Source organism: Pelophylax lessonae, assembly GCF_965119305.1.
Source record: "Pelophylax lessonae genome assembly, chromosome: 9".
Lineage (NCBI taxonomy): Eukaryota > Metazoa > Chordata > Amphibia > Anura > Ranidae > Pelophylax > Pelophylax lessonae.
In genome coordinates, this window is record NC_138776.1 from 125189361 (window position 1) to 125209294 (window position 19934).

At 41.5% G+C, this 19934-nt stretch overlaps 1 protein-coding gene across 1 annotated transcript in view; it reads left to right on the forward strand.

Moving 5' to 3' along the window:
• LOC309563625 (lysosomal acid lipase/cholesteryl ester hydrolase-like) overlaps positions 1 to 19934 on the forward strand; it is a 40643-nt gene that overhangs the window by 6369 nt on the left and 14340 nt on the right. The window contains exons 3-4 of the mRNA XM_082268169.1: positions 2510 to 2624; positions 16192 to 16390. Coding sequence (XP_082124295.1) covers positions 2510 to 2624; positions 16192 to 16390 — 314 coding nt within the window. The remainder of the gene's footprint in view (positions 1 to 2509; positions 2625 to 16191; positions 16391 to 19934) is intronic.

A 19934-nucleotide genomic window follows, 5' to 3' on the forward strand; every position in this document is an offset into this window, starting at 1 on the left:
CCCGTATGGTACAAGGTTTGAGTCACTGATCTGGAACAAGTACAGTATGCATATCTGTAAAGTAAGACATCTTTATTTTCAAAGGAATTAAAAAAAAAAAAAAAAAAAAAGGTCACCACACTAATGTAATGACATTACATAAGGAAGTCCTGTTGGGTGAAATGCGTTAGGTAGAGGATTTCGTGGGTTGTTAGTTCTAATAAACTGGGATCCATGTGGTCATTGGAGTGTGGCGGCCTGTTTTTTCTTCCTGTGTGTTTGGAGCACGAATGACGCTGTATTATTATTATTATAATACAGGATTTATATAGCGACAACAGTTTGAGCAGCGCTTTAAAATGTAGAGGGGGGCAGTAAAATTACAATACAGTTCAATACAGAAGGGACGGGAGGACCCTACTCGTGGAGCTTACAATCTAAAGGCAAGGGGAGGTGGTACAAAAGGTAATAGCTGCAGGGGATGATCTGATGAAGGTGGCCTGGGCACGGTTCTTAGGTGGAGGTGGGATAGGCTTACCTGAATAAGTGCCTTTTCAGAAATCGCCTAAAGGTGGACAGGGTAGGGGCTGACTGGACCTTCTGGGGTAGAGAGTTCCAGAGGATGGGAGAAGCTCTCGAGAAGTCTTGAAGGCGAGCATGGAAGGAGGTAACGAGGGAGCTAGAGATCAGGAGTTCTTGAGAGGATGATTTGTGCGGTATCTGCAGATGAGGTTGTTGATGTAGCTGGGGGTGATGTTGTGGATGGCCTTGTATGTTGTGGTTAGTATTTTGAATTTTATACAGTGGGGTAGGGGAAGCCAGTAAAGGGATTGGCAGAGGGAGGCAGCAGTCAAGCAAGGCCCGGAGTAAGGGAAGAAGAACCTAGACAGAGGGCCGACATGACAGGGTTAAAAGGGGGTTTGGAGTGGCAATTCAAGGAGGGTAAAAGGAAATAAGGGAAACTTACTGGATTGGTGGAGCGTAGGGAATAGGTGGGGCTTTAGGGCTCAAACAGTAGGAGGGTCCTGGAGAGGTCTTCAGTCACGAGAGAGACAGCATTGAAACAACTTCCCACCCTCCCTCCCCTTTTGTTTGGTGCTTACGTTCTTGTGTGATTTTGGGCTGTTTTACGGGGTGGTATGTCAAAGGCAGCTGGCGGGGTACAAGGTCCTTGTATGTGCTTTATTTGATAAATAAAAATTGGTAGGGACCCGTCTTGGGTACGGCTCCCTGTGGTTTGTCTGGGTTGTACCTGCTAATAGTGGTGTTGTCTCCGAGTCGGTGTTTTGCGTCTGGAGGCCTAAGTTTAGTTAAGCAGGTACGTGAAGTAGTGGTGCCTACAAGGACCTTGGGGGCTCCAAATTTCAGAATGTACTTACTGTTGCTGGTATGATTTATATATGTTATTTATACAATTTGGTTTAATAAAAGGCTGCTTTGGCCATTAAACTCCAATTATGGTGTCCAGTGTTTTACTTGGGTAAAGAAATAAGGTAGATTGTTGGTCAAGCAGTTCACAGAGACAAAATCATCTTTTATACCCTAGTCATGGATCGGTTAGTAAGGTGTATTAGTCTAGCAGCAGTGTTCATTATAAACTGAAGGGGGGATAGCCTGTGTAATGTTAGGCCAGTGAGGAGAGGAGAGAGTTGCAGTAGACAAGGCTGGAAATAACCAAAGAGTGAATACGTTGTTTTGTGGTGTCGTTAATCAGGAAGGGGCGAATTCTGGAAATGTTGTGGAGGTTAAGGCGGCAAGATGAAGCCAGTGATTGGATGTGGGGGCTGAAGGAGAGGTCAGAGTCTAGGATTACACCCAGCACTCTGACATGTGTGGAGGGACCAATGGTTGTGCCATTAATCTTAATGGTAAAGTCATGGGGAGGGGATCGGGGAGGAGGAAATATTGCAAGCTCAGTTTTTTTGAGATTGAGTTTTAGGAAGTAGTGTGACATCCATACTGATACGTCACTCAGTAAGTTTTCGATAGGGGAGGAGATTGAGTTGGTAAGTTGAGGAGTGGCGAGATAGATCTTGGTGGCGTCCACAAAGAGGTGGTATTGAAAGCCATGGGAGGTTATCAACTGGCCTAGGGAAGAGGTAAAGAGAGAATAGGAGGGGCCCAAGGACGGAGCCGTGGGGTACCCCAAAAAAAGAGGAAGAGGAGCAGGGGAGATGGTGTTGTATGTAACACTGAAAGTGTGGTGAGATAGGTAGGAACAGAACCATGAAAGAGCAGAATCACGAAGGCCAAGAGAGCGGAGTTTGTTGAGGAGGAGCCAGTGGTCTACTGTGTGGAAGGCAGCAGAAAGGTCCAGGAGTATGAGTATGGAGTATTAGCTTGGTTTTGGCAGTTAGAAATTCGTTGGTGAGATGGCCTTTATGTGTTTTTTTTTTTAAGCTGCCTGTAATTTTTTTGGGCATTGGTCCATATAGTATACAATTTTAGCTGGCAACCCTAAACCGTTACTAGAAAAACCTGCTGTTTTGCAATATTAATGACATATAATAACATGCGTATAATTTTATAGAGTGAGCTGATCACATACAGAGGATACCCCAGTGAGGAGTATGAGGTGGTAACTGATGATGGTTATATCCTGACTGTAAACAGAATTCCACATGGAACCAAGTTAAAGCCTGCAGGTATGTTCACCCTCTGCGGGGTGATGTCACATTTTCTGTGCGTTTTACTAAAAATGAAAGCTCTGAAGAAATTTAGTATTACTGAGCTGACCTTAAAAATGATGATACAGTGGGGTTGGTTCATTAAACACAAATAGACTGTTCAGTTTCCAAGGGAATTTTCCCTAGCTTAGTGAAAGAGGTGAAGCTCTGCCGACTTCCATCATCCAATCACGTGCAAGCAAAAATTCAATTTTTTTATTTCCCGTGCATGAGATTAAGGATTTTTGATCATTTACAAAGGTCTTGGGAAAATTCTCTTGCAAAGTGCAACTTTCCTTGCACAGTAAACCGTCTTTTTGACTTTAGTAAATCGAACTCCAGTGCGTTGCTATTACATACTGGATTGATTCCCTGATAGAGAAAAGCATTTGCACTCAGCTACACACTGAAATAAAGCTGATTTCAGATGGGCGATTCTGTTCCCCTGTAGACAGATGCAACTGCTAATTCATGAATGCTAGCAATGGGAGCAACATCTCGCTGCCTTGGTTACCAAGGGAGTGATTATTTAGGCCCTTACACATTGGTCCAGTCCTCCAGTGGATTCGCCTGCTCAGCAGGGAATCTCTCCACTGATACCACCGATCCGCCAGATGGATGGGGAACATATCCCCTTCCATCTGTTTTTAGCAGACAGGATCAGATAGGATGTTGGCGGGTCCGTTGACATCTGCTGCACCATAGAGCACAATGGATAGTCCATCAGGTCCTCCTGTGTGAAAGGGACCTTAGGCTGGACATACACTATACAATTTTCTTATTCAACTCTCTTTAGATTTACCTTCATCTATGTAGTGCAAGGGAATGCCTGATTGCATAAACATTGAAAGATGTTAAGATATATGACATTTTGTTTATATGCCCTTATACAGCTTATCCATTGATCTACAGTCATATGAATATGTTGTCTGTTTGTTAACCAGGAAGTGTTTAAATAAAGTTGCACTCACTAAAAAAAAAAAAAAAGGGGAGAAAAGAGGCAGCAGAGACTGCAGTGTGTTTCTTCTGCTGACAGTTAACAGGTAGCATTGTACCCAGCTACCTTCCTTGAATACAAAACACCTCCACTTAAAGTATGGCAAGAAGGAAGCATTATATAATGCTAGCATGCTTCCTAGGGTGACAATGTTGTTCCTTCTAAAAAAAAAAAAAATACAGTTGTCACACTAGGAAAGGAATTGTGTTAAAGGCAGGATTACGAGATGAAAACAAAAAAAGTGTAAAAAAAAAACGAATGCAACCTTCAGGGTAAGCATACTGCTTGATTTACTAAAACTGGAGAGTGCAACATCTTGTGCAGCTGTGCATGGTAGCCAATCAGGTTCTAACTTCAGCCTGTTCAATCAAACTTTGACAAAAGACCTGGGAGACAATTGGTTTCTATGCAGAGCTGCATCAGATTTTGCACTTTCCAGTTTTCCAGTAAATCCACCTCTTTGTATTTTTTCTATTGGGTTTAGATATTCTTTAATGCAATTTATGTTACAAAACATGCTAGTAACATTCACATTACATAACAGTACCCTTATCTGCACCCAAACTATTTTTTTATTATTTATCAAAAAGCAGTTTACAGAATATCAAGACAGTAGGAAACAAATGTTGTACAGCCATAGATGGGAAATACATCCGTAAACTTCTGTTAGTCATGACTGCCAAAGAGAATAGGTAATCAGGGTAAATAACATGTATAAATTAAGTGAAGCGGAGCTAACATTAACCGCTTGCCGACCGCCGCACGAACATATACTGCGGCGGTCAGCCCCTCACAGGCAGAGTGACGTATCGGTACGTCACTAGCCTGGGAGGGTCTGGGGAGCGAGCGCGCGCCGCCGGCGGCGCGCTCCCGCGCGGTCACGGACCCCCCCCCCCCGCGCGTGTGACCGGCGGACCCGATGTCCGCTGGTCACTCGGCAATCGGCGGGGGAGAGGGAGAAAGGCAGGCAGCTTGTGTAAACAAGCTGCCTGTCAGTTCTCCCTGTGTAGAAACACTTATCATACGGTTCTACTATGTAGAACCGTTGATCAGTGTAACTACACCTCAAGCCACAGCCAATCACAGTTAGAATCACGCCCCTAGGGACACACACAGCCCCTCCCTCTCAAATAAAGTTAACCCCTTCACTGCCAGTGTATTTTTACAGTAACAGTGCATATATATAGCACTGCTTACTGTAGAAATGTCACTGGTAACCCCAAAAGTGTCAAAAATGTCAGTCAAGGGTCCAATCTGTCCGCCGCAATGTCGCAGTACCGCAAAAGAAAACGCAGATCGCCGCCATTACGCGTTAAAAGAAAAAACAACAAAAATGACAAAAATCTTTCCCTTTGTTAGTAAACGCAAAAACTTTTGCGCAAACCAATCAAAATACGCTTTTTGCGATTTTTGTAACAAACATATGTAGCATAAAACAAATTGGCCGAAAATTTTAAAAAAATTAGATTTTTACTTTTTTTTTTGGGGGAATTTCATATAAAAAAATTTGAAAAATATTGTTATTTTTCCAAATTGACGCTCTTTTTTTGTTTATAGCGCGTGATCAAAAAATCGCACAGGTGATCAAATACCACCAAAAGAAAGCTCTGTTTGTGGGAAAAAAAGGACGTCAAATTCGTTTAGGTACAGCGTCGCACGACCGCGCAATTGTCCGTTAAAGTCACGCAGTGGCGAATCGCAAAATACCCCCTGGTCAGGAAGGGGGTAAAATCTTCCGGGGCTTAAGTGGTTAATATATTCAAGGGTAGGTCCATACCGTGAAAGGGTGAAAATAAGGTTCAAAACAACATGAAGATCTGTAGACCAGAGTTGGACCCTAATTAGAAGGAATAATAAGATTATTGGAGGAAGAAGAGTGAGAAGATAAATTAGAAGTAGAAGGGAGAGGGGGAGAGAAAGAAAAAGAAAAAGGGGGGGGGGATTGCGGAGGGGATGGGTAAAGGTTGACCTGTCAGGGGGAAGGAACCATCCGCACCCATCAGCCCGTGGTACTCAAAGAGTGGGCTTTACCCTACTTAGAGAAGACAAACATGTTCCACAAAGTCCAGATTTTAGAGTATGGGTACAGCGACGCTGTACCCAAATTAAATTGACATCCTTTTTTTCTCAAAAACAGAGCTTTCTTTTGGTGCTATTTGATCACCTGTGCGATTTTTTACTTTTTGCGCTATAAACAAAAAAAGAGCGACAATTTTGAAAAAATAACAATATTTTTCACATTTTTTTATATGAAATTCCCCCAAAAAAATATGTAAAAATCTAAATTTTTTAACATTTTAGGCCAATTTGTTTTCTGCTACATATTTTTGGTAAAAAAAAATTGCAATAAGCGTATTTTGATTGGTTTGCGCAAAAGTTATTGCGTTTACTAACTAAGGGAAAGATTTATGTCATTTTTATTGTTTTTTTTTAACGAGTAATGGCGGCGATCTGCGATTTTTTTTGCGGGACTGTGACATTGCGGAGGACAGATCGGACCCTTGACTGACATTTTTGACACTTTTGGGGGTACCAGCGACATTACTACAGTAATCGGTGCTATACATATGCACAGTTACTGTAAAAATGACACTGGCAGGGAAGGGGTTAATTTTATTAGTGATCAAGGGGTTAAGGGGGTTAAGTGTGTCCCTAGGGGTGTGCTTCTAACTGTTAAGGGGTGTGGCTTTTGATGTAACCACAGAGACATACGATCTTACATAGCAGGATCATATGATCTCTGCTGTTACATCAGGGAGAATGACAGGCGGCTTTGTTTACATCAGCCGCCTGTCTTTCTCCCTCTCCACGGAGAGATGCGCGGGGATGCAGGGGAACGAGCGGGGGCGGGAGCGAGCCTCCGGCGGTGCACGCTCGCCCCCTGCAGGCTCCTGGGCGAGCGACGTAGTACTACGTGACTTTGCCCAGGAGGGGCTGACTGCCGCAGTAAATATAGTGTGGGCGGTCGGCAAGTGGTTAACTTTATTGAGCCAGAGCCCCCAAACTAATATTTCACATTTGGTTAGCTTTGCTGGGCCTCGTACTCCATATGTGTTGCATTTTTACCCTTGCCGAGTCTCTGTTCATTATCATTATGCAGTATTTCTTTTACATCGGACAACTTTAAAGATATATTTAGAATCCTTTAAGTAGAATTATAGATTTGGATGTGTACTGAGAAATAATGTTGGCGGTAAATGGAACATATAAAATGATTAGAAGAGATTATCCTATGTGGAATGGTGAACTGGAGCTGCGGCTAATTTGTAAGGCTGAACAGCCGCGTGTCTAAGTATTGTGCTGCCTGCAGTCCTATGAGTCATCATTCGAGTCTTACTTTATCCTTCCTCCTCCTGAACACCCACTTTATCTATTATGAAAGACTCTCTGGAGAAACGCTGCTCATATTAAGGACACTTAACCGCATACCTTTTACTCCAAGAGCTCTTAAACTTTGTTCTCTTTAATTCAGGCAGACCACTGAAAAATAAAAAACCCAATGAAATTAGATTTATTAAAAGTCAATCTTATAAAATGCATGAAATCTTTGGAAGGCCATTCCTATTTTTAGCATAGAAAGATAGAAATATAAAATTAATTTACCCTGAGCCTACAATAAACCACAAAGATCCACATAAAAATGCTCTTAATATCAGTTTAAAGGGACATTGCCAGATGGTGTTGGTGTAAAAGCCTCCCCCCGACCCAATAATACTCCCCTTGCCAGTGTTCCCTAGCTGCACCTTCCTCTAGGGCAGCCAACGCCAGATTCCTCAATTTTGGCTGGTGTCAGACACTAGAGGGAACAGTCACATCACTGCCTTCTTCATGTCACAGTGTTTAGGCCTAGCAATTGTTGTTATTTGTTGCTAGACCCCAGCACTGTCACATGGGAAGGGGGTCACATTTTCTACTGTAGACTTTTTTCTAAGCAAGCAGTAGAAGTGATGGCAGATCACATGCATAGTGTAAGCGTTACCATTTGATTGGAGACTTTTATTTGTACATTTGTATGCACATTTTTCATGCGACCTGTAGTACAGGAGCCTGCCCCCATTCAGACCTGACTGTTCCTGTCTTGTGATAACGCTCAAGATGAGCAGAAACACACATTTTTGGCACCATAATCTTTAATGGGAGCGCTTGAGTGTATGTGTGTTTATGTATGTTTTTCAGGCACTTCCGTTTATGTCTCATGAGGCAAAAAACACTTCATTCTATGCGCCAGCAAGTAAACCTAAGCCTAATCTTTGACCTTGACCCAAAACCTAACCCTAACCCCCAGCTATATACATTTTGTGACAGTGCTAGGCCCTGCCACTCTGTGGAAGTAGGCAAAATCAACACAGGGTTCTCACAAATGCAGGGTGAGAGGCTCCAGGGTGTCTTTACTGAGCGAAAAAGATTGGGATTTCAGTTTTCTCCAGATTTTGTAATCCTGGATCGGAATCCAGAGTCCGAAAGCTTCAAAGAGTCTTGGATGGGATGAAGCCTTCTATCCTGTGTCCAGGTTTTATTAGAGACCTGAAGTCTGCGGGAGTGTGCAGATGTGGACACTTTGTATATGCAAAGATCTCACCATTGTGCAGGGATCCCATCAGGAGACAGGTTTACTCCTGTAGCAGGTTTTCCAGGCATTGAGCCTGAGGTGTTGTTACCGGTTACCTCTCCAGCCCATGTGAGCTGTGACCCCAGGTGTGAGAACTGAGACAATGACAATTCCGGCATCTTTGGTTTGGTTGTTTTATTGTATTTAAGGGATCGGAGAAGGGGATGAGTGGGATATTCCTCTGGCTCAAGTAGGTACAACTTTGGGACTCTTCTAGCAAAAATGCCTGTTAGCGCTGTCTAACGCCTGACACCAGCCGACGCTAGCCAACGCTTCCTGACGCTTGAATACACTGTAACACTGCAAGCTGTGGTGGAACCCTGACTTTAATCTAGAAGATCCAGGACTGTAGAATACTTGACTTAAGACACTGCTTTGCTCAAAAGTCCCTGATAGGCTCCCTCCAGCCCTGCGCTGGCTTGAGGTAGCTCTTTGCAAATTCCTGTGCTGCTGCAACTCTCAACTGGTACACTCCACACTGTACACTGACTCTTCAGGGCCCAAACCGCAGGTGCCCCTTTAGCACTTCAGGGCCCTCTGACTAGGTACCCCCTCTAACGTCAGGGTCCTCTGACTAGGTACCCCCTCTAACGTCAGGGTCCTCTGACTAGGCACCCCCTTTACAGCTAGCTGACACTTGGATCCCCAGAACCTCCTCCGGAGTGGGCCCCTCTGACACTAGGCAGACCCCAGGGGCAATCCACAGTACTCACGACCTTTGTAGGCTTTCCTGGGACTGGACCCCTCTCTCTCCACTGGTTCTCGGCACTCTGGATCCCCTTCAGCTCAACTCAGCACCCTCTGGACTCTCAGTCAGCACACCAAGACATCAGATTCCTCTGACAGGAGGAGAGACAGCCGTACTCTCCCTCCTGGGACTCTGCTTCCCGCCAAAGACAATGAGTCATGCACTCCCCTCAAACTTATACCCACTCCCAGAATTCTCTGAGGCAGAATCTGCCTTCTGGGGTAGTTACAAGCCTGAATGTGTCTCTGATTGGGTTTCCTCCACTGCCCAATGGAAAGCCTCTCACAGGGCTAGTGGGGAGACTCTCAGCAGACACAAGTGGGAGCCATGACGACCTACCTGACCAAAAGAAATCATGGCTCTGCTGTTAGGCAGACAAAGCACACTATATTTTACCTAGCACCTACCTGTAGGGTGCTACACTCCTATTAGGAGAGGCACTCTACTGCACTCCATGTTGTGGGAGAGATTTCTTATTCACTGGACTGAGAGAGTTGGGACAGCTAAGCAAGTTTGAAGGACTGGGAGAGCTGAGGCGACTAGGCAAGTCCAGTGGATGAAGGAATCTGTAAGTCTTAGAGGAGTGAAAAAATCCCGGAGTGTCAGGAGAACCCCTATTGAGAGGCCAGGAGTGGGCCCGTACAGCAGGAAGCTTTTACTACAGGCCGAGTGAGCTAGGAGAGCTGGGTTAGATGGTTTGAGAGACCAGTGAAAGAACAGTGATGCTGCTAAAGGGAACCAATGGCTTGGTATTTTCATTTTCTGTTTTGTTGATAAAAATCCCCTGTGTGGGCAAAGGGTGGACTTTACATTTGTTTAAAGAGGAAGTAAACCCTCCTCTGACACTTGTACCTATAGGTAAGCCTATAATAAGGCTTACCTATAGGCACTGTAAATATCTCCTAAACATGTTCCGTTTAGGAGATATTTACCTTACATGCATCCAGTGGCGTCACTGGCGCATGCGCTCTGAAGGAACGGCCGCTGGCTTCAGAACTCCGTGCCGTGACCGTTGGCTCCCGCACGCGTGCGTGGGAGTGACGTCACCGCAGCTCCAGCCAATCAGATGGCCGGATGCCGCGATCCCGGAAGACGGGCGACTGGACATGTCGCCCGTCATACAGCTAAGCGGGCGGCACGGCGGGGGCTCGTTCTAAGGTAAGTATTTCATAATGAGCTAGTATGTGATGCATACTAGCTCATTATGTGTTTCTCTTTCAGGGTAAAAAAGAAAAAAAAAAAAAAAAGGGTTTACAACCTCTTTAATAAAAGTGGACTGGAAAGCCCTAAACTACAGTTTAGATTGGCATGGACTAAATAAAAATGCTTCTACCACTGAGCTGAATTCCTCAAGATCACAATTCTGAAAGTTCTTTTAAGTTGTAACCTGTAAGACCTGCTTTAACCTAAAGTATATCTAAAGCCAAAACTTTTTTATTTTTAGTTTTTGGTAGAGGAAATAATGATTAAAACATGTTTTTGTTTATCAGTATCCCATTGAGGAAATGTTCACTTTATGTGCTGAACACAGAAGAAATGAATGGAAATCTCAACTGTTAGACAGTTGTCCCTGGAACAAGTGTCCCCATTGGAGGACTTCTACTCTAGTCCTGTTCTAGTGACAAACCCACACCATAATGTTTGCAACTAATTTACTCCTGTCCTGATTCTTACTTTATGGACTTCTTTATGACTGAAGTTCTTTTTATACCTTTGTGTGGAGGCATATTACACTTGAGATTTGTGTGACGTTCTATACGCATACAATACAAAAAGGCAGGGTACAATGATCACTGTTTTTTTCTTCCTACTTTATCACAGCCAGAGAGGGTCAAAATGTAGAGAGATCCCCTGTTTCACTTTTATCTAATTAATATTAAAGGGCAGCTGAAACATTGGGTCAACAAAATAAATAAAATAAAGGTTAAAAAAAAGCGAGTTTTCAATGATTGTGATAATTTTGAACCATCAATCAGCATAATATCTGCTTGCTTTGTATTGTCCTTACAAAGGGACATACTTGGCCTAGAGATTTCTTATGGAAATTCAAACATCTACTGACGTACATAATTCAGATCCAAATGAAATCAAATAAAGTTAAAGCTGTCCATATTTTGAGAGTTTATTTATAAGCTCCGAGTTTTCTGTATTTTTGTGTTTTTTTTTTCATTCCCACATACAGGCTGAATTTTTTCAATCGAACAGCTGTGATGTTTCTATTACAAAATGAACAATTTGGAGGCAGCTGCTTCCTGAGCTCTTCACAAGTAGCCATGTTTGTATTAGTAAAGTAACAAATTGAAGGCTTTGGTTCTGCTGGATAGAAAGAAAGAAAAAGATGCAGCTGGAATGCTAAGCAGGGAATGATGGCTAGACAGGAAAAGGAAAGGATAAATAAGGAGATTAAAGAGTGCATATAAAAGAGAAAAAAAATGTTTACCCATTGAAACTGCACGTAAAAAAAAAAAAAAAAAGGTTTTTAAACGATATTCTCTGCAGATCAAATGTTATTCGGTGAAGCAAAAAGACTGTGTAAATGGGGGAAATACCACATTATGGCCACCAGATGGTGCTAAGGAGAATTTTTATTTCATAAAATACTCTGCATCTTCTCATGGCCAACATACCATATTTTTCTCCATTCACACATTTTTTTCGTTCAACCTGCAGAGAATATGGTCTGAGAACATTTGATTTTGCCCCCATTTCTACACAAGAATTTATGGGTTGTATTTTTTAAATTAAATCTGTCAGGAGAGAAGTACAGGGTCTGCCACTGATGACCACCTACTGAAAGTCCAAGTTGCCTCGCTGTTATTCTGACCTATTGGCAATAATACTTTTCAAGTCACTGACACACAACAACTACTTGGATCAGGAGTCCTGCCTTTACTTGACACATAGTTACATAGTTACGTAGTTGGTAAGGTTGAATAAAGACAACAGTCCATCCAGTTCAACCTGTATTGGTGTATATGTGTGTGTACGTGTAGAAAATCATTTTCCATATCCCCATATATTGTGTTTGCTAAGATGCACGTCCACGAGTGTTTTAAAACTATCCATACTTGCTGCTGACACCACTGATTGTGGAAGAGGGTTCCACATCCATACTGCCTTGACAGTGAAAAAATATGTTTAAACCGCTTCTCTTTCCAGTCTCATTGTGTGGCCCTGTGTCCTCTTACACTCCCTTGGACTGAAAAGTTTCATACTTATGCTGGGATCACCATTGCGATATTTGTAAATCGCTATCATATCTCCTCTCAAGGGTCTCTTCTCCAGGGACAATAAATGTAGTTTGTAGTCGTTCCTTATAATTGAGGTCCTCCAGTCCCCATATTCATTTTGTTGCCCTTCTCTGGACTCTCTCCAGTTCCAACACATCCCTCCTGAGGACTGGTGAACAGAACTGGATGGAATACTCCAGATGTGGCAGAACCAGAGTTTTTTAAAGTGTCAGGAATATGATTTTATCTTTGAAGTAAATTCCCTTTTTAATGCATGCTAATATTCTGCTGGCTTTGCTTGCTGCAGCTTGGCATTGCATATGACTCAGTCTGTCTTTTACTAGGACCCCAAGATCCTTCTTTATCCTGGAATCCCCTAGGTGTTCTACTCCTAGTAGGTAACATACACACATATACCTACACAGGTTGAACTGAATGGACTATTGCCTTTATTCAACCCTACCTATTATGAAACTTGTGGTATACTTGAGTGCTTCGTAAAGTACTGAAGGTGAAGGATCAGCATGACAGCCAAGCAACTAGCATTTTAAAAAGAATGTCTGTAGTAGCAGCCTATTTTCATCATGACTGGCATCCTTCAAACAGCAGAAGCAGGGAGAGTGACAAGAATTAGAGAAACAATTCATAGCAAGATAATTTTTTTGCTGGAGGTCCTGATGTGTATAAGAAAAAAGTGAAAAAGTGGGGCATTCCACCCACTATTCCCCATCCATAACTAAAATTTCAGTATTGGCTGCTTTAACATTTTTCATGGGAATATAGAATGGCGACACATTTAAAACAGCATTTAGAATTATACAAAAAAAGTAAGGTATATAATAAAGCTAAACTTCCGGCACAAATGTTTTCATTAAAATATACTGTATTTCTCAGCAACCACAAGACATATACATTCACTTTGTGTGCACCAAATGTCTTTCCAAACCTTCTCTTGTAAACGTAGTAGTGACATCATCACCATGCTTTACATAGCCAGTGCACAGAGCAGAGTTGTGGGAGGGGTTTAGCAGGCCCCACCCATTACAAGCTGCCTGCAGAAAACTACATGAGGATACAATCACCCAGTCACCCTACAGAAGGAACGGGCGTCAGTGAGCAGTCTTTATTACAGGAAGCTCCTGCACAGAGGCAAAGTCTCACACTGGCTTACTGAACAGACCCGAAAGAAATACACAAAATACACCAAGATTCAAGAAAGAATACACATGTCTTTTGTATTTAGACTTTGGGTTCAATGAGCAAAAAACACTTCTAAAATATTGCATGCGCTAAAATGTAATTATTTTATGGTATTTAACACATTTTTGCACCTTATTTTACTGCAGGCTGCAGCAGAAATGAAACCTTTAGCGGTAGTATCCTTGCCATGGCTAAATGATACAGTTCCAGCTCAGAGATGCTGGTTGTCAAGGAGCTGGCATCCGTCAGCATCCTAACAACCAATGACTCATCCCTGCTCTGCTCATTCAGTTGTCAATTGGGGATTCCCAGCTGACAAGCAAATTAATCAAAGGAGCAGGGATGTATTTAAAAGAAAAAAAAACGTTGTGGATATTACCCCCACAATACATACAAGGCACTTCAGGGCTACTTTTAATTTTAAGGGGTACCCAACACCAAAAAAAAATAAAGAAAATGGCTGAGGGTTCCCCCCAAATTCTATACCAGACCATTATCCAAGCCTAGCTGGCCAGGAAAAGGAGAATGAGTGTGTGGCCCCTCTCCTTCTATACTAAGCCACATGCCCTCAATGTGGTGGGAAGACGCCCTTGTCCTCATCAACATGGATACCACACCCCCCCATGTTGAGAGCTTTCGGTCTGATATAGTTCAGGAAGGGTGAGGCACACGCTCGTTTTCCCCCTTTGGTGTATCGGGCTGCGTACTTGGAAGGATCTCATATGAGATTTGGGGAGGACCTCACGCAATTTTCTATTGGTGTTGTATCCCCCCTTAAACCTATACCAGATTAGAAGGGCCTGGTATGAATTGTGGGGGAACTCCCCCCCCCCCCACCACACTGTTTTTTAACTTTTTTTTTATCTGTCCTGGCTACTTTGTTTACATTCATCTGTCACTCGGGAATCCCTGGGTGACAGCTAAATGAGCAGTGCAGGAATAATTCGCTGGTTGTTAGGACTACAGCGGGTGCCGGCTCCAATTCAATTTATATATTCGTATAATAGCGAGTGGCTAGGCCATTAAATATTTTATGAATGTGTTATTTACCATTCATTTCTTGTTTTTTCAGTAATTACTACATCAAAAGATAATTAATTCACATTTTCTTTATGGCATCCAATATCTGAATAAAATGGGTCACATGATCCAAATATCACATGTGATATTGCTTTGTGAATTGAGACCAATATTACTTATCTCAGAGTTCAGCTTTAATACTGTCCACTCTTTACTTGTTTTCCTGCCAACAGACATAGTTAATGTACCTATGTGTTCTTGTTAAAATGTTTACTCTTTAAATAACTTTGATGCTGGTCATGTTCTCTTAATAGCTAAGAGGCTTTCAGCAGACATTCAAAATATGAACACAGCAAATGAGCCAAACAATACTGGATTGCTTGATCTGCCAAGAAAAAAGAATTTACATCTCTCATAATGGTCATTACATAAAAACTTGCCACATAAGTCTGTATACCTTAACACACTGAGCCAGATAAACTATTGTCAATGTGCCAAATAATGGTGTCAAATAAACCTGCTTTTTTAATGCTCCAAATTGTGAATTGACTTTCACATACAAAATACCACAAAGTATATCGCTCCTTATATCTCAGCTAGTTTGGGGCTACCATTATTTGTGAGGTTCTATGAGTTATCTGCAGGAGGGATTAGTTGAGGGCCCATTCATACCTCTCTATACACATGAATGTGCATTAAATCCTGTGTTTTAATGGTTGTTGACGCAATATATGATAGCACATGGTGTATTGAAGTGCCAACATTTTTTTGGCTTTAATTGCCCACTTTGACTTATTAATTGCCGTCTAAACTGAAAAGGATGTCTTAAAGCAACTTGCATTGGCATACAAAAAGTAATGTATTATCCCTTGTATTAACACACACACAGAGGTGCGATGGGGTTCTTTAACTGGTTGGGGTTAGGAATTTTCCTAATGTATAAAAAATCATTTATATGGCAACGTTTCTTTTATAAGACCGTTCTAAGAGATACTAAAAATACTAAAAGTTCAACAGCTTTATATTTGAAGTTTATATTTTGCCCAGGTAAAGCAGAACTAAAGGCAAAACTTTATTTTTCATTTCGGGGAGACTAAGCTGTCTGTTTTTTTTTTTTTGTTATCTGTGTCCAGTTGGGAAGATTTTTCTTAGTTTCCTGTCCTATAGCGAAAACACGAAATTAAAGATATCCATCTAAAGTGAGGAAACTCCTGGTTGCTACCAGGACAAGTGTCCTCAATGGAAGATGTCCCATCTATTCCAGTTCTGGTGACAACCAAAAATTAAGAATCGCAGAAAGCAATAAAAATTTGACAGATGTTCTAATCCCTCTCCTCTATCCAAAAAAACAAACAGAAAAGTTTTGCCTTCAGGCATAATTTAATAATGATCTTAATGAAAAAAAAAATAGCAGTAAAAATGGAAGTGTGGAACACTTTGCATGCCAAATTTCTTTCAATAAATTCACAAACATAATTCTATGTGATGTTTATGTAAAGGAATTTAATGTTTTGTTAAAAATGTTAAAAAATTTTTTTTTGGGGGGGGGATGAGTACACTTGTATATGTCAGCATAGAGAAAGAGGAGCAGATGTGTATATGCGTGTTACCCTTTCAGTGTTGTGTGTCTTCTTATAGCAAGTTATTAGACTGCTAATTTAAAATATATATTAAACTTGAGCTGTCACAACCAACATTTTCATATTAACAATTCTCCACAATAACCTATTTTGATCTTCTAGGTGGTAAACCTGTAGTATTCTTACAACATGGCCTGCTTGCGGATGCCAGTATCTGGGTCTCTAATTTCGAGTACAATAGTCTGGGGTTTATCCTGGCTGATGCTGGCTATGATGTCTGGATGGGAAATAGCCGGGGCAGCACCTCGTCCCGGAAACACAAGAGCCTGTCACCTAAAGATAGAGAATTCTGGGCCTTTAGGTGTGTAAGCATGCTATAATTTATTTCACTCTGACTATTATTTATAATTATTTGTGAGGTTAATCTATAATAGGTTTATATTTATTTGTAAGGGGCAAAGGCAAAAGTGCAAAGTGCAGAAGCTAACTAGAATGCACATAGGAACCAATAGGATTTCACTTTGCTAAATCCACAATAGTAAAACATGAAGTCTGATTGGTTACTAGAGCAGCCTTTTTTTTTAACTTGGGGTGCCTTCAGGTTTCTTCAGGGGTGCCTTGATAAAATTTCACAAAATTTGTATTAAATCCAGCGGATGAATAAGGCCTGCCTTTTAGTTGCGCAAAGAAAAGGTTTTCATGTATCTTTACTACTTTCGAGCTGCCAGCATCCTAACAACCAAATATGTCATCGGTTGATAAGGAGGACATCAGGTGCCTTCAGAGCTGATAAGGAAGACGTCAGGCACCTGCACAGCATCCTTGTTTGCCCCTCCCCTGCCCTTTGCTGTCAGCACAGGGGTTACATTAGCTTAGTGAGAGGGAGAAGGGAAACATTGGAATACTAGCCAACACCAGTGTGCAAAGGTGTATTTGCTTTGGAATAATAAATCACCTCTAACGTTGGGTGTCCTACATGTGTGGATGTTGCTGCATTACGTAAAACTATTAGTTTATTTTTTTACATTTTAGAGTGGGGTGCCCCGAGAGTGTGCATAATTTTAAAGGGTGCCTGGCCTAAAAAAAGGTTGAGAAACATTGTACTACAGCAATTTCACTTTGAACCTAGAGATGTTGGTGTATAATCTTGATGTTGCCATTTTAATAGTATGTTTTTAATTTACTACTTAAACCATGGATACTTTCACAATTTCTTTTGCCTATGCACAGTCAGCTTTTTAGCCCATGACTGTTATCTATAGAAAAAAGGTTTAAAATTTGGCGCCTACCTCTTTAAAATTATTTTATGTAGTATCGCCATCAATTTAAGTTTTATGCTTAAATCTAGTTGATTCGTTTATGTGAGGCGCTACTATCACTTGGGAGATTAAGGTGGAAAAACTCAGTAAAAGGTGTCTTCGTGCCCTTAATAAAGTGCAAGCGTGCTAAAAAGGTGCCAATAATTTCTATTATATCTATATGAAAATAGAATATACAATGCTTATAACTGTGCAATACAAAATAACAGATACACAAAATAGGTTAATTTAGTATTCAAATAAATTAATATTCAAATATTTGTGCAAAAAAATGTATATATCTGTGAACAGTTCATCAGTCTCTTATATTAAAAGAGGAAATTCTTCTCCGTATTTCTGAAAAGGGATAAGTGTTTCAAATCAATAAGGTGCGTGTAAATATGTGCTCCGTGCTCCACCACCTTGGCAAGTAATGGCCACTCACCAGAATCTACAGCTTGGATTAACCTCCTCTGGTATAGAGATGTGTCACTCCTTATTCCAATGGATGGGCTTACTTATATTTCCAAAGTGGCTGACCCAATCGTGGTTTATGTATTCAATATTCCCATGAATATTCCCATGAATATTGCCATTTATTAAAATATTCTTGCAGAAATCAATAAAATACACTCACATTAAAAAGTGCTTCCAGTAGCACTAACTTGAAGAGCCTGTTTGGATATGGTGTGGAAACGCCACTTCCAGTAGCATGCGTTCAACATGTGTTCCACCTTGCCAAGAAGTGAAGTAAACCAGATGTAAAGCCGCTGCGTAAGACCTCAATGCATTTCACTGGAAATGGCGTCCTCAGGAAGTCATGATGAGGTGTAACGCAGGTGGAATGCACGCTATGGGAAGCGACGTTTCCACACCATTTTCAAACAGGCTCTTCAAGGGAATTTCATGGGAATATTGAATACATAAACCATGATTGGGTCAGCCACTTTGAAAATATAAGCAAGCTCATCCATTGGAACAAGGAGTGAAACATCTCTATACCAGAGGAGGTTATTCCTAGCTGTATAGGTCCTGATGGCCTGATTGATTCTGGTGAGTGGTCATTACTTACCAAGGTGGTGGAGCACGGAGCACATATTTACAAGCACCTTATTGTTTTGAAGCACTTATCACTTTTTGGAAACACGAAGAAGAATTTCCTATTTTTTTAACCACTTTACCACCGGAGGATTTTGCTGTCTTACGTCCAGGCCACTTTTTGCGATTCGGCACTGTGCGAATTTAACGGACAATTGCACGGTCGTGCGACGCCGTACCCAAATGAAATTGACATCCTTTTTTTCCCACAAACAGAGCTTTCTTTTGGTGGTATTTGATCACCTGTGCGATTTTTACTTTTTGCGCTATAAACAAAAAAAGTTCGAAAATTTTGAAAAAATAACAATATTTTTCACATTTTTTTATATGAAATTCCCCCCCAAAAAATGTAAAAAATCAAAGTTTTTTATCATTTTTGGCCAATTTGTTTTCTGCTACGTATTTTTGGTAAAAAAAATAGCAAGAAGCGTATTTTGATTGGTTTGCGCAAAAGTTATTACGTTTACTAACGAAGGGAAAGATTTCTGTCATTTTTGGTGGGTTTTTTTTTAACGAGTATTGGCGGCGATCTGCGATTTTTTTTGCAGTACTGCGACATTGCGGCGGACAGATCGGACCCTTGACTGACATTTTTGACACTTCTGGGGGTACCAGTGACATTACTACAGTAATCAGTCCTATAAATATGCACTGTTACTGTAAAAATGACACTGGCAGGGAAGGGGTTAATTTTATTGGAGAGGGAGGGGTTAATGTATGCCTGGTGCTTACTGACATGTGTGGGGGGAGGTGACTGAGTGACACAGGGACAGATCTCAGGTTCAGCTATGCTGAATCCTGCAATCTGTCACTGCCTGTCACTTAGGAGATCCGCTCGCTTTGTTTACACAAGCGGGCGGATCTCCAAACTCGATTCCCCGACGATCGGGGAAGAGCAGCGGCGATCGCCTGGCCTGGCCTGGCCTGGCCTGACTCCCGCTGTGACTGAACGCAGTGACTGAACACAGCGGGAGCGCGCCGCCCACAAGGGGAGGAGTCCATTGACGTAGGTCTACGTCGCTGGACGATTATGAGCCACATTGCCGCAGTAGCAGCAATGTGAGCGGGGGTAAAGCAGTTAATATAAGAGTCTGATGAACTGTTCACAGATATATTATGTTTTTTGCACAAATATTTGAATATTAATTTATTTGAACACTTAATTACCCTATTTTGTGTAGCTGTTATTTTGTATTCCACAGTTCTAAGCATTGTATATTCTATTTTCATATAGATATAATAGAAATGTTATCCATAGAAACCTTTTCAACAAATAGTGCAAGGAGCAAAGTGCTAAGGGCAGAGTACAATAAACCAGAGAAATGTATCATAATTCACTGAAACCACGCTAGTGCAAGCTGAAACCTGATTGGTTGCTCTAGATAATACACTTGGCTTCTACCACTGTGTTATTGATTAAGTTCATTAGAATATAGTCCACAGAGGGCTAGGTATGTTATCATGACCATAAAGACTAATGCAAACCTAAAATAAATTAGAGTTGTGTAA